The 19,167-nt window shown below is 45.7% G+C and overlaps 3 protein-coding genes across 7 annotated transcripts; all 3 read left to right on the top strand.

Annotated features, from left to right (window-relative positions):
- The first annotated feature begins 2,005 nt into the window (after nucleotides 1–2,005).
- On the top strand, nucleotides 2,006–3,056 carry LOC120654260 (ethylene-responsive transcription factor ERF003). Its single transcript, XM_039931775.1, has 2 exons — nucleotides 2,006–2,268; nucleotides 2,363–3,056. The coding sequence occupies exons 1-2, from the start codon at nucleotides 2,186–2,188 to the stop codon at nucleotides 2,724–2,726; spliced, it is 447 nt and encodes a 148-aa protein (XP_039787709.1). The 5' UTR covers nucleotides 2,006–2,185; the 3' UTR covers nucleotides 2,727–3,056.
- A 1,711-nt stretch (nucleotides 3,057–4,767) lies between these two features.
- LOC120657486 lies at nucleotides 4,768–7,096 on the top strand. The gene is made up of 7 exons (XM_039935804.1): nucleotides 4,768–5,045; nucleotides 5,708–6,010; nucleotides 6,105–6,148; nucleotides 6,230–6,292; nucleotides 6,396–6,528; nucleotides 6,616–6,672; nucleotides 6,749–7,096. Exons 1-6 carry the CDS (start codon nucleotides 4,787–4,789, stop codon nucleotides 6,654–6,656), a joined length of 843 nt encoding a protein of 280 aa, XP_039791738.1. The 5' UTR covers nucleotides 4,768–4,786; the 3' UTR covers nucleotides 6,657–6,672; nucleotides 6,749–7,096.
- Nucleotides 7,097–7,552: 456 nt separating this feature from the next.
- On the top strand, nucleotides 7,553–19,158 carry LOC120657484 (serine/threonine-protein kinase VPS15-like). 5 transcript variants are annotated; one of them, XM_039935800.1, is made up of 13 exons: nucleotides 7,553–7,913; nucleotides 8,011–8,085; nucleotides 8,491–8,613; nucleotides 9,032–9,077; nucleotides 9,150–9,310; nucleotides 9,826–9,905; nucleotides 10,704–10,809; nucleotides 11,839–12,015; nucleotides 12,097–14,988; nucleotides 15,225–15,460; nucleotides 15,554–15,689; nucleotides 15,835–16,025; nucleotides 19,141–19,158. In XM_039935800.1, the coding sequence occupies exons 1-12, from the start codon at nucleotides 7,713–7,715 to the stop codon at nucleotides 16,012–16,014; spliced, it is 4,413 nt and encodes a 1,470-aa protein (XP_039791734.1). In that variant the 5' UTR covers nucleotides 7,553–7,712; the 3' UTR covers nucleotides 16,015–16,025; nucleotides 19,141–19,158. The 5 variants fall into 5 exon arrangements, with proteins under 5 accessions (XP_039791734.1, XP_039791733.1, XP_039791731.1 ...); XM_039935799.1 differs by lacking the exon at nucleotides 19,141–19,158 and adding an exon at nucleotides 17,154–17,528; XM_039935797.1 differs by lacking the exon at nucleotides 19,141–19,158 and adding an exon at nucleotides 16,291–16,801.
- The last annotated feature ends 9 nt before the right edge of the window (nucleotides 19,159–19,167 follow it).

The following is a 19,167-nucleotide window of genomic DNA, read 5'->3' as shown; positions in this document are numbered from 1 at the left end:
GGTCTCTTTCGCCTCTTCAGAGCGGCAGCAAGGCCATGGCGCTGGCGCCAGCGGCCAGCGCCATGCGGTCAATCCCACGTGGCTCCAGAGACCGTTTGCGCCTGAGCCGCGGATGGCATCATCTATCTATCCGCTCAGTCGTAGGCTGCGCAGGTAGCTGAGCCTACTCTACGGCGCCACGGCCACAACGCGCGTAGGGCTGCGTGCAGTGCGCGGCCGAAGACGATAAGCCAAGCCGATAAGCGCGCGCGTCGCATGTACAGCCGCACATGCGGTGCTCACTTGCATGCTGCATGCGCTGCTCTTCTTCCCAAGGCCGCCGTCGGAGTTGGCGCCCTGCAGGTAGCTAGTGACCGCGCAGATCGCCGCCCGGATTCGTCGCCGCCGGCCGATGAAGCATGCGTTTGCTGCGGGCGAGCTGATCGATCAGCGGTTGAACACACCAATCTGAGAAACGCGCAGTAGCATGCGAGACGTAGGAGACCATCGTCCCGGAGTCCCATGGTTTGTCGATTTCCATCTGCTTTTGGTTTTGGGGCATGTTACGGCACTGCCATGTTTTCGGCTGGTTTTGCTTCGTTCATTGCAACGAGAACGAACACTGGAGCCTGAGGTAGTAGTTACATGTAATATATTTTTTTATTTAAAAGTAATTATTATTTGAGATATTATTGGTTAAAGATAAAAAAATGTTTGACTTTGAAAAGTCAAAAAGTTGTTATATTTTGGGACGAAGATAGTAGCTACTTAGTTAAATTAAATACAAACAAACTAACTTGGGATAAAATCTGCAATTCGAAATAGATGGAGTCTGAGGCATGAAAAGTTGGAGCAACGTGGTGGTGCTGTTCCAACTAACGGCAGGGGGATCATATCGTCCTCCTGACCTGACCTAGATGGCGGTATGGCCGTCCTAGTCCTGATGGCTATCACAATTCATTTTAGTACACGGGCTATCCGGCCGGAGGGACTGGATGTAGGGGGACTCACATGTGCTGTGTCTTCTATGCTCAGCTCAGCTCGCTAGGGTTGTGCAGTTTCACTCCATGGTTACCTCACCCGGATTTGGGTGCATTGGTGCTCGGAGATTCCTCCCTACCGGCCGGCCGGGCCGCCGGGGCGGGCGCCTTCCCCATGTGAGCTTGTGTTGTCGGGCCTGCACCGTTGCACGTTACCGGCCGACGGCGGCACGGGAACTGCCACGAGCCGCAATCTCCAGCATGCTCCCTTGTCTCTACGGCAGGGTTAACCATTTCGTTTTCCGGTCAAATCCCGGTGTTTAGCGGAAACGGAATTCCGTTCCGAAATTTCGGTAAATTTCGGCGAATTTCGTTGAATTTCGGTCGAAATTTGTTGAATTTTGAATTTGAAAACGAAATATACCGAAAAATACCGAAATTTAGAATCCCGGTAACTAGCGGAAACGAAAAATTTTCCGAAATTTCGACGAAATTTCGCCGAAATTGTTAACCTGCTCTACGGTGACGAAAGGTCAGCTAGCACAACAGTCAACAGGGCCGTGAAAAACTGAAAAAAAATCCTTGCGGATGATGCCAAGCTACTTATTATGATCTACCCATCTATCTAGATACCCTTTTTCATGAACAGAGCCCAGCATGCTATTGCTATGCGTAGACTAGAGAGAGCATCTTTTGGGTAGTTGCTATGCTATTGCTATGCTAGAGAGAGCATCTTTTGGGATGTGCGATGTGAATGGGTGAATCTCAGCATGTTGCCACAGTGCACTCTGCCTAAAAGTTCAGCATAGTTGGGTGACAGTAGCTCAGAACAAGCATGACGACGGCGACTAGAATTGGGCAGCCAGAGGAAGAAAGAATCAGAGAATGCCCACAGACCCAGGAGAAGACCAATCAAACCACACCCAACTCGACGGTAGCACGAGGTGGGCCCGCCATAGAGACATTCATGTGGGCCCGCCTGGTAAGCTAGCCGAGAGCCGAGATAGATTAATATTCCCATTTCGCCTCTCCTATTTATAAGGGCTCCCTTCCGCGAGTGACCAACGACACCCCTGCATCTCCAGCTCTCCAGTCTCCACGCGCGCGCAGAAGCAGCAAGAAGAGCGACCAATCGAGCCGTCGCCTGACAGAGTGACAGGGGAGCACCTTGCCGCTGGAGTTGCCGTCGTCGTCGTCGCCGACCACCGCGCCGCCGCCCAGCCACCATGGCCCGGCCGCAGCAACGGTACCGCGGCGTGCGGCAGCGACACTGGGGTTCCTGGGTCTCCGAGATCCGCCACCCTCTCCTGTGCGTATTCGATCGATCGACCTCCTTGTCAGTCAGCTCTGGCATCGTTGCCCAGCTCCGATCATGACGAGTTCGGTTTGGCTGTGGTTTGCAGGAAGACGCGGATATGGCTGGGCACGTTCGAGACGGCCGAGGACGCGGCGCGCGCCTACGACGAGGCCGCGCGGATCATGTGCGGGCCGCGCGCGCGCACCAACTTCCCCGCCGGCGCCGCGCCCGCGTCGTTCCTCTCCGCGGCGCTCGTCGAGAAGCTGCACCGGTTCAACCTGGCGTCCGTGCAGGCCGCGCAGCGGCAGAGGGAGGCGGCCGCCTCCGCCGCCGCGGCCTCGGCCGCAATGCCGGCCGGCGGCGACGCCTGGGCCGCGGAGTGGGGCGGGAGGTTCCTCGAGGAGCAGCACGTGGAGCAGATGATCGAGGAGCTGCTGGACTCCAACTTCTCCATGGAGATATGCTGTTGATTAGTAGCTGGCGATGGCAGCCCGTTCGTCCCCTGTCCCTGCTGCTGCTGCTTGCTCTCTGTTCTTGCACCAAGGAGCACTGCTGGCATGGCATGCGTGGGCGTTGCTCTGCAACCGTGCATAGTAGTCTCAGTCTGATTGCACGAGTTCTCCACTGGTAGTGTATATTAGTAGCACCAGTGTATGTTGAGTACTTTCATTCGTGCAGAGCCCCCAGCGAAACTATTTATGAGTTTATTTTATAAAAACTATTTTATGAGAAAATGAGCTAGAAAATGGTGAAGAAAAGAAAATGCATGATCACTGAGAAGTGGGAGTGCAGTTTGTTTTGCTCCAGCCACCAGGTCATTGGACCGACATAAAATTAGCTGGCTAAACCACCACTGGTCATTGGTGTCACCACTCACCTCAAACTACTGGACTGCACCCTACATGTTTCTTTTCACCTTTTCAAGAAAAAGAATATCTGCAAGATGGAGGGCATTGGCTACACGAGATGGATCCATTCCATAGAGGCGTAGGCTTTCAGGCCCTCGTCAAGCAGAGCTTTTCCTCTGCCCTGAGGCCTTGCCTCTTCAAAGCAACCCACAAGGGTCCGAAAGAAGTTAATCAGATGATGCACCCGCATGTGCGTGGCTGGCTACGCTACACCGGCGAGGCGAGGGCATGACGCTGACGCGCACATCACTCGGGTCTCATTAGGTTATCGAAAGCGATCATGCGACGACGGGACTCGGGACGGGCCTGATGTTTGATATCCAGGGAGGATTCACTTGGCCTCGGAACTCGGCAGCCGGCATGTGCCGACGTCGCCTCCGCGCGCGACATGCCAGCCGCCCCTCAGCCCCGAGACCAAACCTGCAAGGGACATCAGGTGAGCCCCCCCCCCCCCCCCGGCCTCGGCCACACCCGCTGCCGCCGCTCTCGCTGCAGCTGGCTGGGCTGATTGGCCGGCCCGCCTGCTTCGCAACGGCAGCCAGCAGGCCGGCCGGCCGGCCGGCGAGCAGCACCTGCCGCGTCGCAGCTCTCTCGACACCATCGGTGGTGGACACGCGGGGCGCGTGCTCGTGAGTCTCGGTCGCGGGTCTGGCCGTGCATTTCGCAGGCGGGGTGGAGACGGTTCATTCTGGGTCCCGAACACTGATCGAAAGCTGCTGCTTTGCTCTGTGTTTCTGAATTCTTGATCGTGACGCCTGTTCAGTTTGATTCCTTCCTTCTCGTGCCGAATCATTGCTCTTACGCTTCGTCACATTTGTGTGGATCGAGTAGCTGGTTTATCAGATGTTCTTCTGAGCACGATGTTTCTTTCTCTCTCTACTTTCAATCAGTTGGAGTGCAGGGAGAGACCGGTCCGTTCATGATCCAATCCTGGCTCCTACCCAGCTCACTTTTGCAGTAGGAGGAGATGGATACGACATGAGGCACACAAGGAATCATCGATCTGTTGCTCTTGCTCCTTTGAGAAGGTGGGGCAGTCAAAATTTAGTGCCTCCATGGATAAGGCCTAGCTGGTTTCAGTCCTTTTTGTGATCTTGCTGCCCTAAGATTTTGCGGGGACATATGGCTGAGAGAGACAGGGGAGGAATCAGGCGTGATGTGTTTCTTCAGTGTTTGTGGGACACAGCTGAAGCATCCCTTGTGCTTCCTGTCTCCTAGTCTGCTGCCATTGCCTCCGTTGCCGCATGTTCCTCCACCTTGAGAGAGTCACAAATATCACTAGAGAGAGAGACTAATTTTCAGGGTTTTGTTTGTCACCTTTTGATGTGTGATCAAGAAATGTTAGTTGTCACTTGGCACCAGACCGTTGCCTCTCAACTCTCTGTTATGTTGTATAGAAATATCTTCTGATTTTTACTTTCAGCTCATTTGATGTACAGAAATGCTTCCAACAAAAATGTAACACATAATAGTAGTGGAATAAATAGAAAGAAAAAGAAAGCAGCCTGGGCCGATGTATTCCGTATATGGGCCAACTTGGGCTTGCTTAGCTAACACAGCTGCTGCAGGCCCGTAGCAAGTCCCCACGCGGCCACGCCACTCTACTCTTCTCCGACCTCCGCATGCCCGCTGCCGCCGTTCGAAAATTTCCCCTTGTTCCTTCAAAAAAAAAAAATCCCTTGTCGAGGGTTTCTCTCCTCCCCCCAAATCCCTCCGCGTCGCGAGATCCTGCTCGCAGAGGAGCTGACGCGATGCCGCCGAGGAGGAGGCGGCGGGCGCCGCCCGCCAAACCGCAGTCGCAGCCAGATCCACAGCACCAGGAGCCTCCAGGCGCGGGCGCGCCGTTGGAGGAGCGGCTGGCGTGGGACAGCCACCAAGAAAGTACGGCACCCGAAACCCCTCCCCAGTCCCTTCATTCCCCCTCATCTATGCCAGGGGAGTGCACAAAATTTTGGTCCATGATTGATGCATCTTGCAAGCATGTCATCTGGCCAGGCTGTCTTTAAGTTGGGCAAAACTAGGGTGCGAAGGATTTCGTTGCTCTGAAGTATATTATTTCGCAGTAGCTGTAGTGCTGTACCCGCTGATTAACCGGAACCGGTGGGACTAGTGGCACTGTTTCTCAGGAGCTCTTATTGGCAGCAACAATCCGCTGCTAAAATGAGCTAACTATTTGAGTTTGTAGACTGAAGAATCAATTGAGCCTAACAAAAAATAAGTGAACAACAGTAAGGATTGCACTAGAAAAACCTGATGGTAGGTTCCACGTGGAAGTCTTCTCGGCAGTACCGCAGAGAGACTTGTGCCCACTGGCGTGTGGGCTTGAGTGCCGTGTTAGACTTTTTGAATTTCTAGTTTTGCAGATTTAAAAGAGTAGCTTCAAATTATGGTTCCTTACCATCCTGCTGAGGCGATAATGTTGAAGGCCAACTGTTTTCTTGGTCTATCAGGAATGCATGGCATACATGTGCTGTTCATTGCATTTGGTATTCTCATGCAATGATAATGATTCCAAATCGCTAACCCAGAGTTCTAGTAAACAGGTGAGCGCCGGATTACTGCCATCAAAGCGATAAAAGACGCAGAGGCTGGGAACATACATTCTCAGTTGCAATTACTGCGGTCCTATTTTTCCAAGGAGCAACTAGAGGCAAATGCCTTGGAATATTTTAAGGAGAACTTGACCAATTTATCTGTTGTCCCTAATGAAAAATGTGATGTGCTTGAGTTGAAATGGAATGATGGCGACAAATGCATACTTGGAGACTTTATAGATGACAAGATTCTGCAAGCCTCGATTGCATCATTGCCAACTGCTGGCGGCCTTCAATTCCCAGGGAATTCAGGTCCGACCATGTCATCTTCCTACTAATGGTTTTTCACTTTATGGGAACCAGCCAATAGCAGCCTTCTTAAACGATTTTGTCACTGCATATGCAGTTGGGAAGGACTTCTACAGGCGCATTAGCAGTTTCAGCGACTTTGTCAGTATTTCTGCATGTACTATCATGAGATGCTTCTGCTCTACCCTTCATTACTCTTATCAATGTATGCTGTTTTTGAAGGGTTGGAATGAAATACCTGAAGGGCAAATGGCAGGAACATCAGATGCTTTTCAGACACCTGGGGTATGCTTGTTTCTTCTTTCCAATCTATACATCTGGAAAAAAATATTTTATCAATAATACATTGCAATCTCACCTTTTGTGTTTAAACATAATGCTTTGACAGGCTGCGAGTAACCGGCTGTCCTTCGGCATGACACCCAAAACCGTAAGGTTACCCAAGAATGGCGAGATGCTCTTATCTGTGCATGGTTCACCTCTTGGGGTCTACAAAGAAGAAAATCTAGCAGCTATTCAGGGTATTCACCATGTTCTCTTGCTAATTTTCCTGTACCGGAAGCCTCATTTGGTGTTGTCCTGTCAAGTAATCATTTTTCTTCTTCCAGAATCTGGTAATGGAGATGGAGATGGAGATGCTCCCTGTTGATGCACTAGATGTACCAGTAAGAAAGTTGGTGTGATTGATTAATTACTGCAGTGACACACATATCAGGAGGTTGATCATTATTTACATCTCAGGGTGTTGCCAGCCATTGAGTTCTTGACAATAACAGTAGGCCTTGCTGATCAAGATCCTGATACCTGTTCTATGTTAACAAATTGGTGTGGCTAGTCAATGGTATGGCGCTCATATCTTAAGGACTGAAGCTGACAACCAGCATTGAAGTATCTCTAATCTCTTGGTTACTAGGTCTTAGAGCATGTAGTGGATAACCAATGGCAGTAATAACTGATAGACTGATTGGTGCCTCTCTACTAAATGTACCCTGAATTCAGTGTATTTAGGCCACTCTGTAATTTTGAATTTGATGAACCCCTGTTGTAGGATGCCGACTTTCTTTCAGCAGAAATTGCGCTTTCAGCTGTGTTGTTGTTGGTTTGCTGCTAGAGATAGGCAAAAACAGTTCTAGGGCTCCGTGCTGGCTTGTTTCAGCCAGAGACAAGTTGTCTTAGGCATGGGCTCCCTTTGTGTGCATTTCCACTCCGTTCTCTCTCCTTCCCCACTTGGCTGAAATGAACCATATGGTGTGAAGAAACTCCTCTCACATGAGTGCTTTCGTGCTGGTGCTGTCCCCCATCTTCCCGGTTCCCATTCATCCAGTACAGACCGGAGCGGAAGCCGTTTCCGTGCAAACCCCACAAACTATCCGTTATAATGTCTCGTATCGTGTCCAGGAAGAATCGGGCCAAGGCACGCGCTGACGCGCAGCAATAGCAATCCTACTCCTACCCCGCCGAAGTCCCGAACCGCACGGATACGCAATACGCACGCAAACGGGGTCAGCGTGTTGGAGCCCAACAGCAGGCCAACACACACAGCACCCCAACTAGGCCGCCGCACAAATTACCCGATCGATCGCCTACGCCCCACGCAACGCCACGGCGCACCCGCCAAGCGAGAAGCGAAGCGAAGCAAACCCCAGACGCCGGCGAGCCGCGGCCCCGGCGGCGGGGAGGTAGGAAGGGGGCGGCGGCCGCCGTGATGGGGAATAAGATCGCGCGGACGACGCAGGCGTCGGCGACGGAGTACTACCTCCATGACCTGCCGTCCACCTACAACCTCGTGCTCCTCGATGTCGTCACTCGCGGCCGCTGCCTCAAGTCCATCCGCTGCAAGCACGATGAGGGCTTGCTCCTCGTCAAGGTCTACTTCAAGCGCGCCGGCGAGCCCATCGACCTCAGGGTAACTGCGGCTACTGGCCTGTTCCCTGGCCCCCCTCGCGAATCCCTTCGGATTTGGTTCCGGATCGTGCCATGAGATCTCGCTGATGGCTTCGCAGGAGCACGAGCGGAGGCTAGAGCGGATTAGGAACGCGCTCAAGGGGATCGAGGGCTCCCACGTATGGCCCTTCCAGGTGAGGATTCCGTGCTTAGGGCCTTCGGTGGCGATACTAGTTAAATTTCGCCTGTATGCTAGACCTTATGAACGGTAACTAATAATAATGCGCATCATTGCATGTTTTAAGAGAAAATTTTAGTTTGGGTTTAGCGGACTTTTCTTTTGCCCCATTTAACTGTTTTTGTTTTTAGCAATATAAGTTGGTTTCAGTGTGTTTTTAAGTTATATATTTGGGGCTATTATAGATTGCGATGCCAGGATCTCTGGTTTGATTAAGTCCCGATGAAAAGTTAGTGATATACCCACTTATTTTGATGTTTCCACACAAGATGTTATGGGTGTGAAATACCAATCTATCATGAATCAATGATGTACATTTCATCTCAGTTAACATGGTGCATCGGCTTCCGATGTTGTTCAGGTTTGGCTACAAACAGATAAGGCAGCATATCTCCTGAGACAGTACTTCTTCAACAACCTGCATGATCGACTGAGTACACGCCCTTTCCTCAGTCAGATTGCGAAGAAATGGCTTGCTTTTCAGGTGCCGCCACCCTTTTTTTTCTTGTGTGTGTTGGGTGGCTATCAATATTTCCAAAGGCATAGAAGTTATTCCTGCTGGTGGCCAAGGTTTTAAAAAACGCTAGACGCTAGGTGAACGCTAGCCTATGGTTTAGAGTTTTTTGTGATTAAACGTAGATTAAACGTCTTTTGTGATTAAACGACACTGTGATTAAATGCAACGCTAGGCCAAAGTTTAGAGTTTAATCAAGATTAAACGTAGTTTTAAAACGTTTTTTAAAACAGGGCTGGTGGCTCTAGCCCATATGGAGTCATGTATTCCCCCGGCTAAGTGCTGATATAAAATTACGCTAAAATTAGTGAGGGCATATAAGAGTCATTCTTTATTTTTTCTTTCCTTTCCAGAGATGGTTGTCGACTTAGATCATTTGGTTGTGCAGTTAATCCATGCAGTGGAGCAGAGCCATAGTAAGGGAGTTTGCCATGGTGAGTTGCATTGGCAGTAAATTATTTTGACTGTTAATTTCACACTTATTATTATTATTATTTTGCTGTCAGGTGACATAAAATGTGAGAATGTGCTTGTTACTTCTTGGAATTGGCTATATCTTGCGGACTTTGCATCTTTCAAGCCAACTTACATCCCACTTGATGATCCATCTGATTATTCATTCTACTTCGACACTGGAGGAAGGCGAAGATGCTATCTAGCACCTGAAGTAAGTTCTGTAATCCAAATTGCTCAAAAGTTATATGCCCCTTTTTGTTCTTTCTGTGGAAACAAGGAGGTGTTTCTGGGAAAGATCCTAACCATTGATTGCACGCAGTCTGTTTATTTTTTATGTGTTTTCTTTTTATAAAAAATAAAATGCAACTTACTCTGGTACATAGGTGTAATTGCAAGATCATGAAAGTTAAACAAGCACCAAACGTGTGTGTTAAGATTTAAGACTGGTTGCAGTTAAGGCCTCATTTACTTTCATTCTCTCGCCATTTTGATGTTATGTGTTTTTTTTTGTTCTATTTGTCACACTGCATCCTGAAACCTGCTATTGCTTATTGTTAATGGGGATGCTGCTATGTGGTGTTTTCTGTAGAAGGAAAACATTCATATTACAGTGTGATCTTGTCAAAGTCTGAAATTTGTTTTGTTACTTTTGTGGTACATCTTTTATCTAACATTACTAATTTTGTTGCTTATTTGCTGTTTTGTGAACGAACCTAATTTACCCAGAGATTCTATGAACATGGTGGGGAGTCCCAAGTTGCAGTAGATGCACCTCTGCAACCATCTATGGATATATTTTCGCTCGGGTATGCTTCACATTCATGCCTTTCTTTTTTTTGTCATTTTTTTAAGAGTAAGTTTTGGTTCATTTTCCACCTTGTAACCTACGAGTAAGTTTTGGTTCATATGCTTTCCTTGTCATATGAATAGTTTCCCTACGAGTATGTTTAGCTTGGACGTGCTAGTTTCATCTCATGGGCTATGTTGCCATGTGTGTGGCAAGTGGGAACATTATTTTCTGTTCTGATGAAAGATGATGATCATCGGAAGGCAGTTCTCATAAGTTAGTGCACAAAACTTGTTTAATAAACAATATAGGTGACATCATTTTATTTCTTGATCTTTGAGACAGGTTTGCACAATACACAGCTTTACTATTAACTGGGGAACAGCTTGGAAATATTTTGGATTCTTTTGGGGCTTCATGTTTATTCATAAATAGGAAAAATTCAATTTACTCCCTTTCCATTATAAATATCATGTTGATTATCAGCTATTTGCATGTCTTAAGCGCAATCAGCTAGGATTTGTATTGTTGAATTTTCTTTCAAAAATTGAACTTTAGGATAGGAGCTCGCCTGCCCTTGTTTTGTCAATATATCGAGTGTTTCCACATCTCATCCGTATTCAGCTTCATGAACTTTGGATCAGATCCAAAATGTAGATTAGTGGTTGATAACTCTGGGTTGAAAACATGAATTTTGCGAATTTCTCTGCAGCTTCGCATTTTTCAGCAGTGGTTAGAATTCTGCTCTCACTTAACTGCCATTTTCTTTTTAAAATACATTGATCATTCAACAGAATATTGTGCATCTTCTTTCCAGGTGCGTTATTGCTGAGCTTTTCCTGGGTGGCCAGCCACTTTTTGAGTATGCACAACTTCTGTCTTATCGGCGTGGTCAGCATGACCCCATGATTGCTCTAGAAAAGGTTTTTATGTTGTTTCTTGCTCTTCTTGAACAGTTTAACCCTTCATTGTGAATCATTGTAATGTTTGTATTCTTCTAACATGTAATTTTTTACTGCATTTCGGCCATTTACCTCTGAGCTACTATATACTCTTTCGGTTGCGAAATGAGTGTCTGCACATCCATCTCTGATGAGACTTTAGTAGATATAGGTCGTTCTGTTAAAACACTTCTAATAGATAGGCCTTTTCTTACATATTCACACTTGTATGGTTAACTTTTAGCTAGTTGGCAAGATCAATGTTGGAATGCTTGTTACACGTGATTTTAGATGGTTTATCTGCACAAGTATTTCACTCCCGTCCAAAAAGGTTAAATTTGAACTGTTCATACCTCTTAGGCTATAGAGAAGTACCTACATAGCCTATTGAATGATGTATCATTAAGAAGATAAGTATGGATATATTCAAATGATAGTAAACTCTTCAACTTAAAGGAGCTTTCAACTTTCATGAGCCAAAATCTTTACATAACTTAATGCAGCAATCCTAGATGAGCAAACTCATGATAAATCTCATATTCATGATTGCCGTTACATGAGTTAGTGTTAGATCAATTTAAAAATCTTTGTATTCATGAGCGAGTGGATCTCAAGTAACCCATTGTAACTACTTGTGCATTTCTAACACTGCGAAATGCAAAAAAATAGGACATAATCTACTTTAGCATGCCTTATATTACATCTGTACTCGTATTATGTTACAAGGACCAGAATGAGACAGGTATTTACAGACCTAATCAGCGAAAGAATCAAATTGATTTGAGTTGCACTTTTTTTTTGTGAAAACTTTGTACTTGTAAAAGATGCATGGAATGCATGGAAGCCTGTCTTTTTTTGCTGGTAAACATGCTTCCATTTGCAACTGTATCTTCATCATGGGTTTCCTTACTGATTTTACTGCTATTTCCTAATTTTGTTTGACTAGAGGATTGTTGGATCCCATTCAGATATTATCTGTACAAAGCTGCTAAAATGAACTTGTGCTTGCAGATACAAGATTCTGGTATTCGTGACATGATACTTCACATGATCCAGTTGGATCCCAAAAAAAGGCTACCTTGTCGAAGCTATCTGCAAAAGTATGAATCTGTTGTGTTCCCATTTTATTTTTCGAACTTTCTGCACAAGTTCTTTGCAGATATTGTTCCAATTGACTCAGATGCCAGGGTAAGGACCATTCTAGTTTCTAGTAGCCTCTGGTTTCCTCTCTAATGCTGGACAAGTTTCTAAATGTAATTCTCTTTGCAGGTTGAGAAGACTCAAGAAAATTTTGAGAAGATACTTGAAATAATGATGGGCAGCTCAACAATTGAACAAATTGAGAGATCTACATTGTCTCAGCATAGTGAACCATCTGAGAGAAAAGGTACGGGAAGGCGAATTTTAAACTCACCAGGAGATTCTAAAAAAAACACATCTGTAGTTAAGAAACATACTCCGGTAGACCATCAACATATTGCTGGAGATATCAATTTCCTCCTCAAAGAAGTGGAGAACAGGAGCAACAGCACAAGCACAAAGGTCACAAAAGACATGGACCATATTAGGCCCTCACAGCTGGTTAATCCAGCAGGAAGCAGAACTGGAAGTGGTTTGATGGCCCAGAACAATGTTGTATCCCATGTGCAGAAGATCTCAAAGAGTAATTTATGCTCCTTGGTGGCTGGTTATGATGGTCAATCAGATACCTATAGCTTTGACATTTTTCAACAGACAGACTCCAAGGTGAGCTGTGAAGGCATGGTCTTACTTGCCTCATTACTCTGCTCGTGCATACGCAGTGTGAAAAAACCTGAGCTAAGAAGGGCCAGTCTCATTCTTCTGAAGTTTTCGTCCACATACGTTGATGATGACAGTCGCTTACAGCTAGTGGTTCCCTATGTGATTGCGATGCTTTCGGATCCAGCTGCCATTGTCCGCTGCGCTGCTTTGGAAACCTTATGTGACGTTCTTTGTCTTGTGCAAGACTTCCCTATCAGTGATGCTGTTATATTCCCTGAGTACATCCTCCCAATGCTCTCTTTGCTCCCTGATGATACAGAGGAGAGTGTTAGAGTGTGCTATGCTAGCAATATTCATAAGCTGGCTTTAACAGCTTATAGGTTCCTACTTCGTTCTCGTAGCATAGCTGATATTGGACCTCTGGATGAATCAGTGGAAGCTCCCAGATCACAGTCTGCAAGTTCACCAGTGAAGAAGCAAGATAAAATTTATGGCCAGCTTGCAGAACTGAGGAAAAATATTTATGAAATAGTACAAGATTTGGCAATGGGTCAAAAGCAGACACCTAACGTCCGCAGAGCTCTTCTGCAGGATATAGGTTATTTGTGTTACTTCTTTGGGCACAAGCAAAGTAACGACTTTCTTCTTCCTATACTTCCAGCATTTCTGAATGACCATGATGAGCAGCTCCGTGCAGTTTTCTTTGGCCAAATTGTCTTTGTTTGCTATTTCATTGGTTCAAGGAGTGTTGAGGAATATCTTTTGCCATATCTTGAACAGGCACTAAGTGATGGTATGGAGGCTGTCCTTGTAAACGCACTTGATTGCTTGTCCATGATGTGCAAAAGTGGTTATTTGAGGAAAAGAGTAATTGTTGGTCTATTGGGAAAGGCTCTCCCGCTGCTTCGGTATCCAATCAATTGGGTTAAACAGTCTGCTTTAAGATTTGTTGCTGCTTGCAGTGAGAGTTTAGGGGCTGTTGATACTTATGTGTACCTTACTCCTCATCTAAGGCAGTTCCTACACAGGGAGCCACCTTCATTGTCCTCTGAAACTGCTCTTCTTTCATGCCTTAAGCCTCCTCTGCCCAAATCAATCTTCTACGAAGCTTTAGAGGATGCTCAGGACATGGGCGACATTTTACTGAAGGGCGGTGGCAAGAAAGAACTGATAGTACATGGTGGAAAATACCCTGGTAAAGTACAAAGTGGATCCTCGATAAATTTTGAAGATGTTGCACGGTTGAAAGGCCCTAATATTTTGAGCAATATATCTTTGGATGTCAAAGATTCAGTTTCTCCTGACAAATCGTTATATTCTGGTTTTGCATTACATGCATCTGCTGGGAATAGCTCCTTTTATGATGGCTTATCTAAAGGAATACCATCATATTCTGTTTGTACTGATAAGCGAGGTTTAGGAGAAACACATGTGGTCCCTGATTCTTCGGTGTATAAAGCATCAATAAGGCTACCGTGGTTGGAACCCAACCGCCCAGGCGTGCAGACTAGAGATGATTATTTCAGTAGCAAGCGTCGAGATTTAAGCATCAATGATTCTATGAAGAGCAGTTCATCTTTGCAAGGGGATAGCATGCCAAACTCTGATATTGGAGGATTGCCATCCTTCTCCAGATCAGCAATGAACCTGGAGGCTGGATGGAAGCCCCGTGGAATTCTAGTGGCACATCTCCAGGAGCATCGCTCGTCTGTCAATGATATCGCCGTGTCAAACGATAATACCTTTTTTGTGACTGCGTCTGATGACTCAAGTATCAAGATATGGGATACAAGAAGGTTGGAAAAGGACATTGCCTTCAGATCTAGGTTAACGTACAGCATGGGTACTAGTCAAGCTCTATGTACGACAATGGTTCGCGGTACTTCACAGATTGTTGTCGGTGGAAGTGATGGAACACTGCACTTGTTTTCTGTTGATTGTGCACGCGGTGTTGGGAGTGTTGTGGAAAGGTATTCTGGCATTGTTGATGTAAAAAGGAATGATATTAAAGAAGGCTCAATTCTCAGTGTTGTGAATTGTTCAAGTGACAGCTTTAGCCCAACTGTCCTTTTCAGCACTGAGCATTGTGGCATCCATAAATGGGATACAAGGACCAACTCAGAATCCTGGTCATTTACATCATCACCTGAGGAGGGCTATATATCGGCCCTTGTTGTTGGCCAGTGTGGAAATTGGTTCATCTCAGGTTCTTCAAGAGGTGTCCTTACATTGTGGGATAATAGGTTTTTGCTGCCTGTTAACACGTGGCACTATTCAACAGTAAGCCCTATAGAGAAATTGTGCTTGCTTATACCTCCACCAAGCTCAATATCTTCTTCTGGAAGGCCATTGGTCTTTGTTGCCGCCGGCTGCAACGAAGTTTCCCTATGGAATGCTGAAAATGGAAGCTGCCACCAGGTAATAAAGTGTCTAAAGATATGTTGGTAGAACAACTCATCATGGCTTTATCATCGTTTTATAGAGATTAATGCCATAGTAGAATTCCTGAATTAAATCTGCTACTGACACTGGAGATTTATACTGATCTTTGCATAGCTTTTTAGCATTTCATCTTCCTTATGTCATGTTCTAAGAAGTGCTTGACCCATATCTAATAGTACAATTGCATCTTGAACATTCAACAAACTATGCAGGTGTTTAGAACGGCAAGCACCGAGAATGAAGATGTGATGCCGAAGGCACCATCAAGACCTCTTAACAAGCCAAGCACCAAATATGTAAGACGATCAGGCAATTATAAGTACAGAATCGACGAATTGAATGACCCACCTGTACGCCATCCGGGCATTCGCTCTTTGCTTCCCTTACCTGGCGGTGATCTATTGACTGGAGGAACAGACTTGAAAATTCGTTACTGGGATCAAGCCAGGTTCAATTTTGTCTGTGCTACATTCTTGCATCATTTTTTTCCCCCTCCACCATCTGACATCATAGTGTTTTTTTACATTTGTCAATGCTGAAGACCTGAGCAAAGCTTTTGTATTGCTGGTCCCTTGGCCAAAGAAGTCCGTTCGGCAAAAGGAGATATTTTGGAGAAAGCAATTGGAAACAATGAGTGTTATGATATAAGATCCAGTTTTGGAGTACAAGTCGTGCAGGTAACCCTCGTTCCTTGTTGGGTATTTCTTTCATGTAGCTCGGCCATTCACGTTTCCCAATAACCATGCAAATTCACCAGTCTGTGACTTCAACAAGGCATGCTATAAACTGCTGATTCTTACAGTCTTTTCCTGTTCTGTTCAGGAAATGTATAAACAGACTACCGCTGTGTCCGGTTTGACACCCAAGACACAGCTTGCAGTGGCCGCTGCAGACTCTGCTGGGTGCCACCGAGACGCAATACTCGTGCTGGCATCCTTCAATCTGTCGAGCCAGAGGTTGATATCAGCCAGCAGAGATGGAGTCGTCAAAGTATGGAAATAGCTGCTCCAGCGGTAAGATATCAAGCACCTGGCGCTGTACATATTTGGCCTGTGTTTAGTGCTTACACTGTACGTAGTTATTGCTGTACAGAAGATAATTTCGATCAATACAAAATCAAAATTGACATGTACGCCTTGATCCGGTGTGATCTGTTCTATTGTTTGTTTTGCAATGGATTAAGAAAAATATAGTGAGAAAATAGATGGTAGGTGGTTATCTAGCGAGTAACAACAATTATATTGGGCTCCAACTGATATTCTCCAATTTACAAAGAAGATTTGTAGGTGCTGTTATTTTGGAGAATAAAGGAGCCGATCATTAGTGTTGGGATTGTGATTTTGAGAGATCCATACTTGTTGGAGGTTAATGTCTTTATGAGGCATTGAGGACTGAAGTAGTTTTTTTATTTATTTTTGGGAGCGAAATGAGGCCTGAAGTAGTTTAGTTGGATGGCTCTTTGCTTGTGGGGTTGTGTTTTCTGTTCTGGTAGCCACAGCAGCCAGGCAAGGGCAAATCTTCCGTTGACCGGCCCCTTTCTCCCTTTGACCGCCTCAGGCCTATGAAAGGAAGAGCTGCATGTGGTCACAGGAACCTTTGATGGTGTGGTCCTAGCTGATAAAGAGGGTAAAGGGAATTATGAGGTCATAGTCCCCCACTCTTGAGCAATGAACACATTGGTGTAACTGTGCATTTGTCATATTCAGCATGTGTTCATGGTCGAATGCAACTATAATCTATTTGTATACGCCAGCTACAGTTCAGGAACATGTCCACAGGTTTTGTATAATCATATGCTCTGTAGTGTGCAATAGTAATCCCCTAGAAACGAAATGCATATGGGTTCTGGGATCCAGTTGTCAACTGATGGTGTGCGAGTATGACGTTGAGTGTTGCCTGAAGTAAGCGGTAGCATTCCTCGACTTTGAAAAGGTGATGAGAGCATTTACCAGAAATGCGAAAGGCGCATTCACTGAAAAAGAGAACCCACAAAATGAGAGCTTGGCTGGTGTAGACACAGAGTTGCCCTGCACTCTAGAGGATGCCACTGTGCCTTTGTCAGACAAAGCACCTAAGCAAGTTTTCTTCTTTTTCTAGGGAATGCTCTCGCTTTTCATATGTTAACTTTCCAAAGTGATCAGCTTGTGATTACCAGAAAGAAGGTTCATAAACGAGAAATGGAGGCTATTCAAAAGCAGGTGAAGTAATCTAGACGCCGGTTGAGGTTGAGATGCAACTGTGGGAGCGGCCGAGCGGGGTTTGCTTGGGCACATGGTCCTGTACTTCTTTCGCTACTCTGCTCATTTGGCGATCAGTGCGTTCGGCAGCCAGCTCCAGCCCAACAGTAATTTCTTCTCACCACTCCAGCCAGCCCAATAGTATTTTTCTCTCACACCATTTTAGCTCTAACCTCCAGCTCCAGCCTGCCGAACACAGTGATCCACTGTTGGGCTGTAGATGCATAGCGTGGAAGTTTACGTCTGTCAGTCTGTACGCTTGCACACAAAAAGCTGATGATTCGAGACATGCAACGTCGCTATGTTTCTATGGTGAGACATCCTGTTTTCTCTTTACCACGCAATCATTCCTATGCAGATGCTTCAAAAGATGAGCACCATGAGAATGTTCTGTCCAGTGTGCGTTATATTACGTGACTGTGACTTCACTTTTGTTTTATGGAAACTATTAAGTGACTACTTGTGTCCCTCTACTACCCCAAATAGTTCAAGCATAAGGTGAGAGGTATCCCTCTGAAAATAGTGAGAGGTATCAGCACTGTGAAAGAGAACTGTAACAGTAGCGATAACTGGATGCACCAATGGCATCGTGTTGGATTGGAATGCCAGATTGCCAGTAATGGAAACCAGAGGACCATGGGCATCATCAGCGCTCACTGGCACAAAGAAACGGAGAACAGCCGGAGAGAGATTAACAGAAGTCCTGATGGCAGCATCAGTGATGACAGCCTCACAGGCAGTTGCTGCTAGCGCGGGGGGCACCCTACAGTGGCTCACCCAGTCGCTCTCGCACCCGCCAGCAGGAAGCAGCCGTGCAGCCAATCCCATTCACTCATCATTTCCCTGGTCAGTCAGTCGCCACGGTCCTTTGCGCTCTGCTTCGCTTTTGACCGAATCTTGACCACCCCCTTCAATCCGCGGCCGTGCGTTACCTTCCACTTGAACAGATCTGACTTTGTTTACCGCTAGTATTTGCACTCGCAGCCGCCTTAACAATTTTTGAACTCTTTAGACCTGCGTAAAGTATTTGAAGTCTCTAACCTCTTGATAAATGCAAATATACGTCTTTCAACTTACTAGTCCATTTTTTAATCAACGTGATTTGCCTACATGAAGAGAGGTCACCTAGCAGCGTCATTGTCACGTCCCTTGCCAATCCGACTCTCTCCATGAGGCATCTTTAGCCTTCGCTGGCTGGGGCTCGTAGCTGGTGTTGATTTATTGTCAGAGAAAAATACTGCTAGCTGGTGGCTGATGCTAATTTGGTGTGAGAGAAAATCACTACTGGCTGGCTGGCTGACAAGCCAGCTGAACAAAGCGACTGCATGTAGCGCCCCTCTTTAGCACCGCTCAGGGATATGTAGTCTCTATCGATCTTTTATGTAGGCAAAATTAATGTATCCGACTATAGAGGTATGAATTTTAAGTGGTACATTTAACAAGCTTAAATTTTTTAATGTATATTTGAAGAGTTTAGGATTTGAATGGTACTCCACAACAAGTTATGTTTTTTTCTTTTGCAGTTTTTACCTTTTTTGTGGTGGCTTCCTAGACAAGAGTTATTAGTACCTTTTTAGTACAATATTGTTGTTTTGATCTAATTAAAGAAATATATCTATAATGATTCTATCAATATCAAGATAAATATGTCGGTTCAGCCTTTTGGAGATAACTGTATGACTAACGTTATAGTGCGTTTGTGTTCATGAAGCTGAATATACATGTGTGTGTGTGTAGAGTGCCTACTCTATACTAATTTTATACACAAATTTAGAATTTTTTATGAAGGATTGGCTTGGCTTGGTTAATTGTATGATGTAGATTTCAAATTTTGGGGGAAAATATATTTAAATTGATCTTTCTAATTCAGTCTATCTAATGTCTTTTTCAGAAGTCAGAGATAAAAAAAAAAGCAAAG

Source organism: Panicum virgatum, chromosome 1N, assembly GCF_016808335.1.
Source record: "Panicum virgatum strain AP13 chromosome 1N, P.virgatum_v5, whole genome shotgun sequence".
Lineage (NCBI taxonomy): Eukaryota > Viridiplantae > Streptophyta > Magnoliopsida > Poales > Poaceae > Panicum > Panicum virgatum.
Note: the sequence above shows the minus strand (reverse complement) of the source record. Positions and strands in the feature narration are given on the sequence as shown.

Coding starts and splice junctions, on each gene's coding strand:
- LOC120654260 (XM_039931775.1), top strand. CDS start 2,186: ATGGCCCGGCCGCAGCAACGGTACCGCGGCGTGCGGCAGCGACACTGG. Junction 2,269..2,362: donor GAGATCCGCCACCCTCTCCT/GTGCGTATTCGA, acceptor TGTGGTTTGCAG/GAAGACGCGGATATGGCTGG.
- LOC120657486 (XM_039935804.1), top strand. CDS start 4,787: ATGCCCGCTGCCGCCGTTCGAAAATTTCCCCTTGTTCCTTCAAAAAAA. Junction 6,293..6,395: donor ATGCTTTTCAGACACCTGGG/GTATGCTTGTTT, acceptor ATGCTTTGACAG/GCTGCGAGTAACCGGCTGTC. Junction 6,529..6,615: donor AAATCTAGCAGCTATTCAGG/GTATTCACCATG, acceptor TTCTTCTTCCAG/AATCTGGTAATGGAGATGGA.
- LOC120657484 (XM_039935800.1), top strand. CDS start 7,713: ATGGGGAATAAGATCGCGCGGACGACGCAGGCGTCGGCGACGGAGTAC. Junction 8,086..8,490: donor CCCACGTATGGCCCTTCCAG/GTGAGGATTCCG, acceptor GATGTTGTTCAG/GTTTGGCTACAAACAGATAA. Junction 12,016..12,096: donor CAATTGACTCAGATGCCAGG/GTAAGGACCATT, acceptor TTCTCTTTGCAG/GTTGAGAAGACTCAAGAAAA.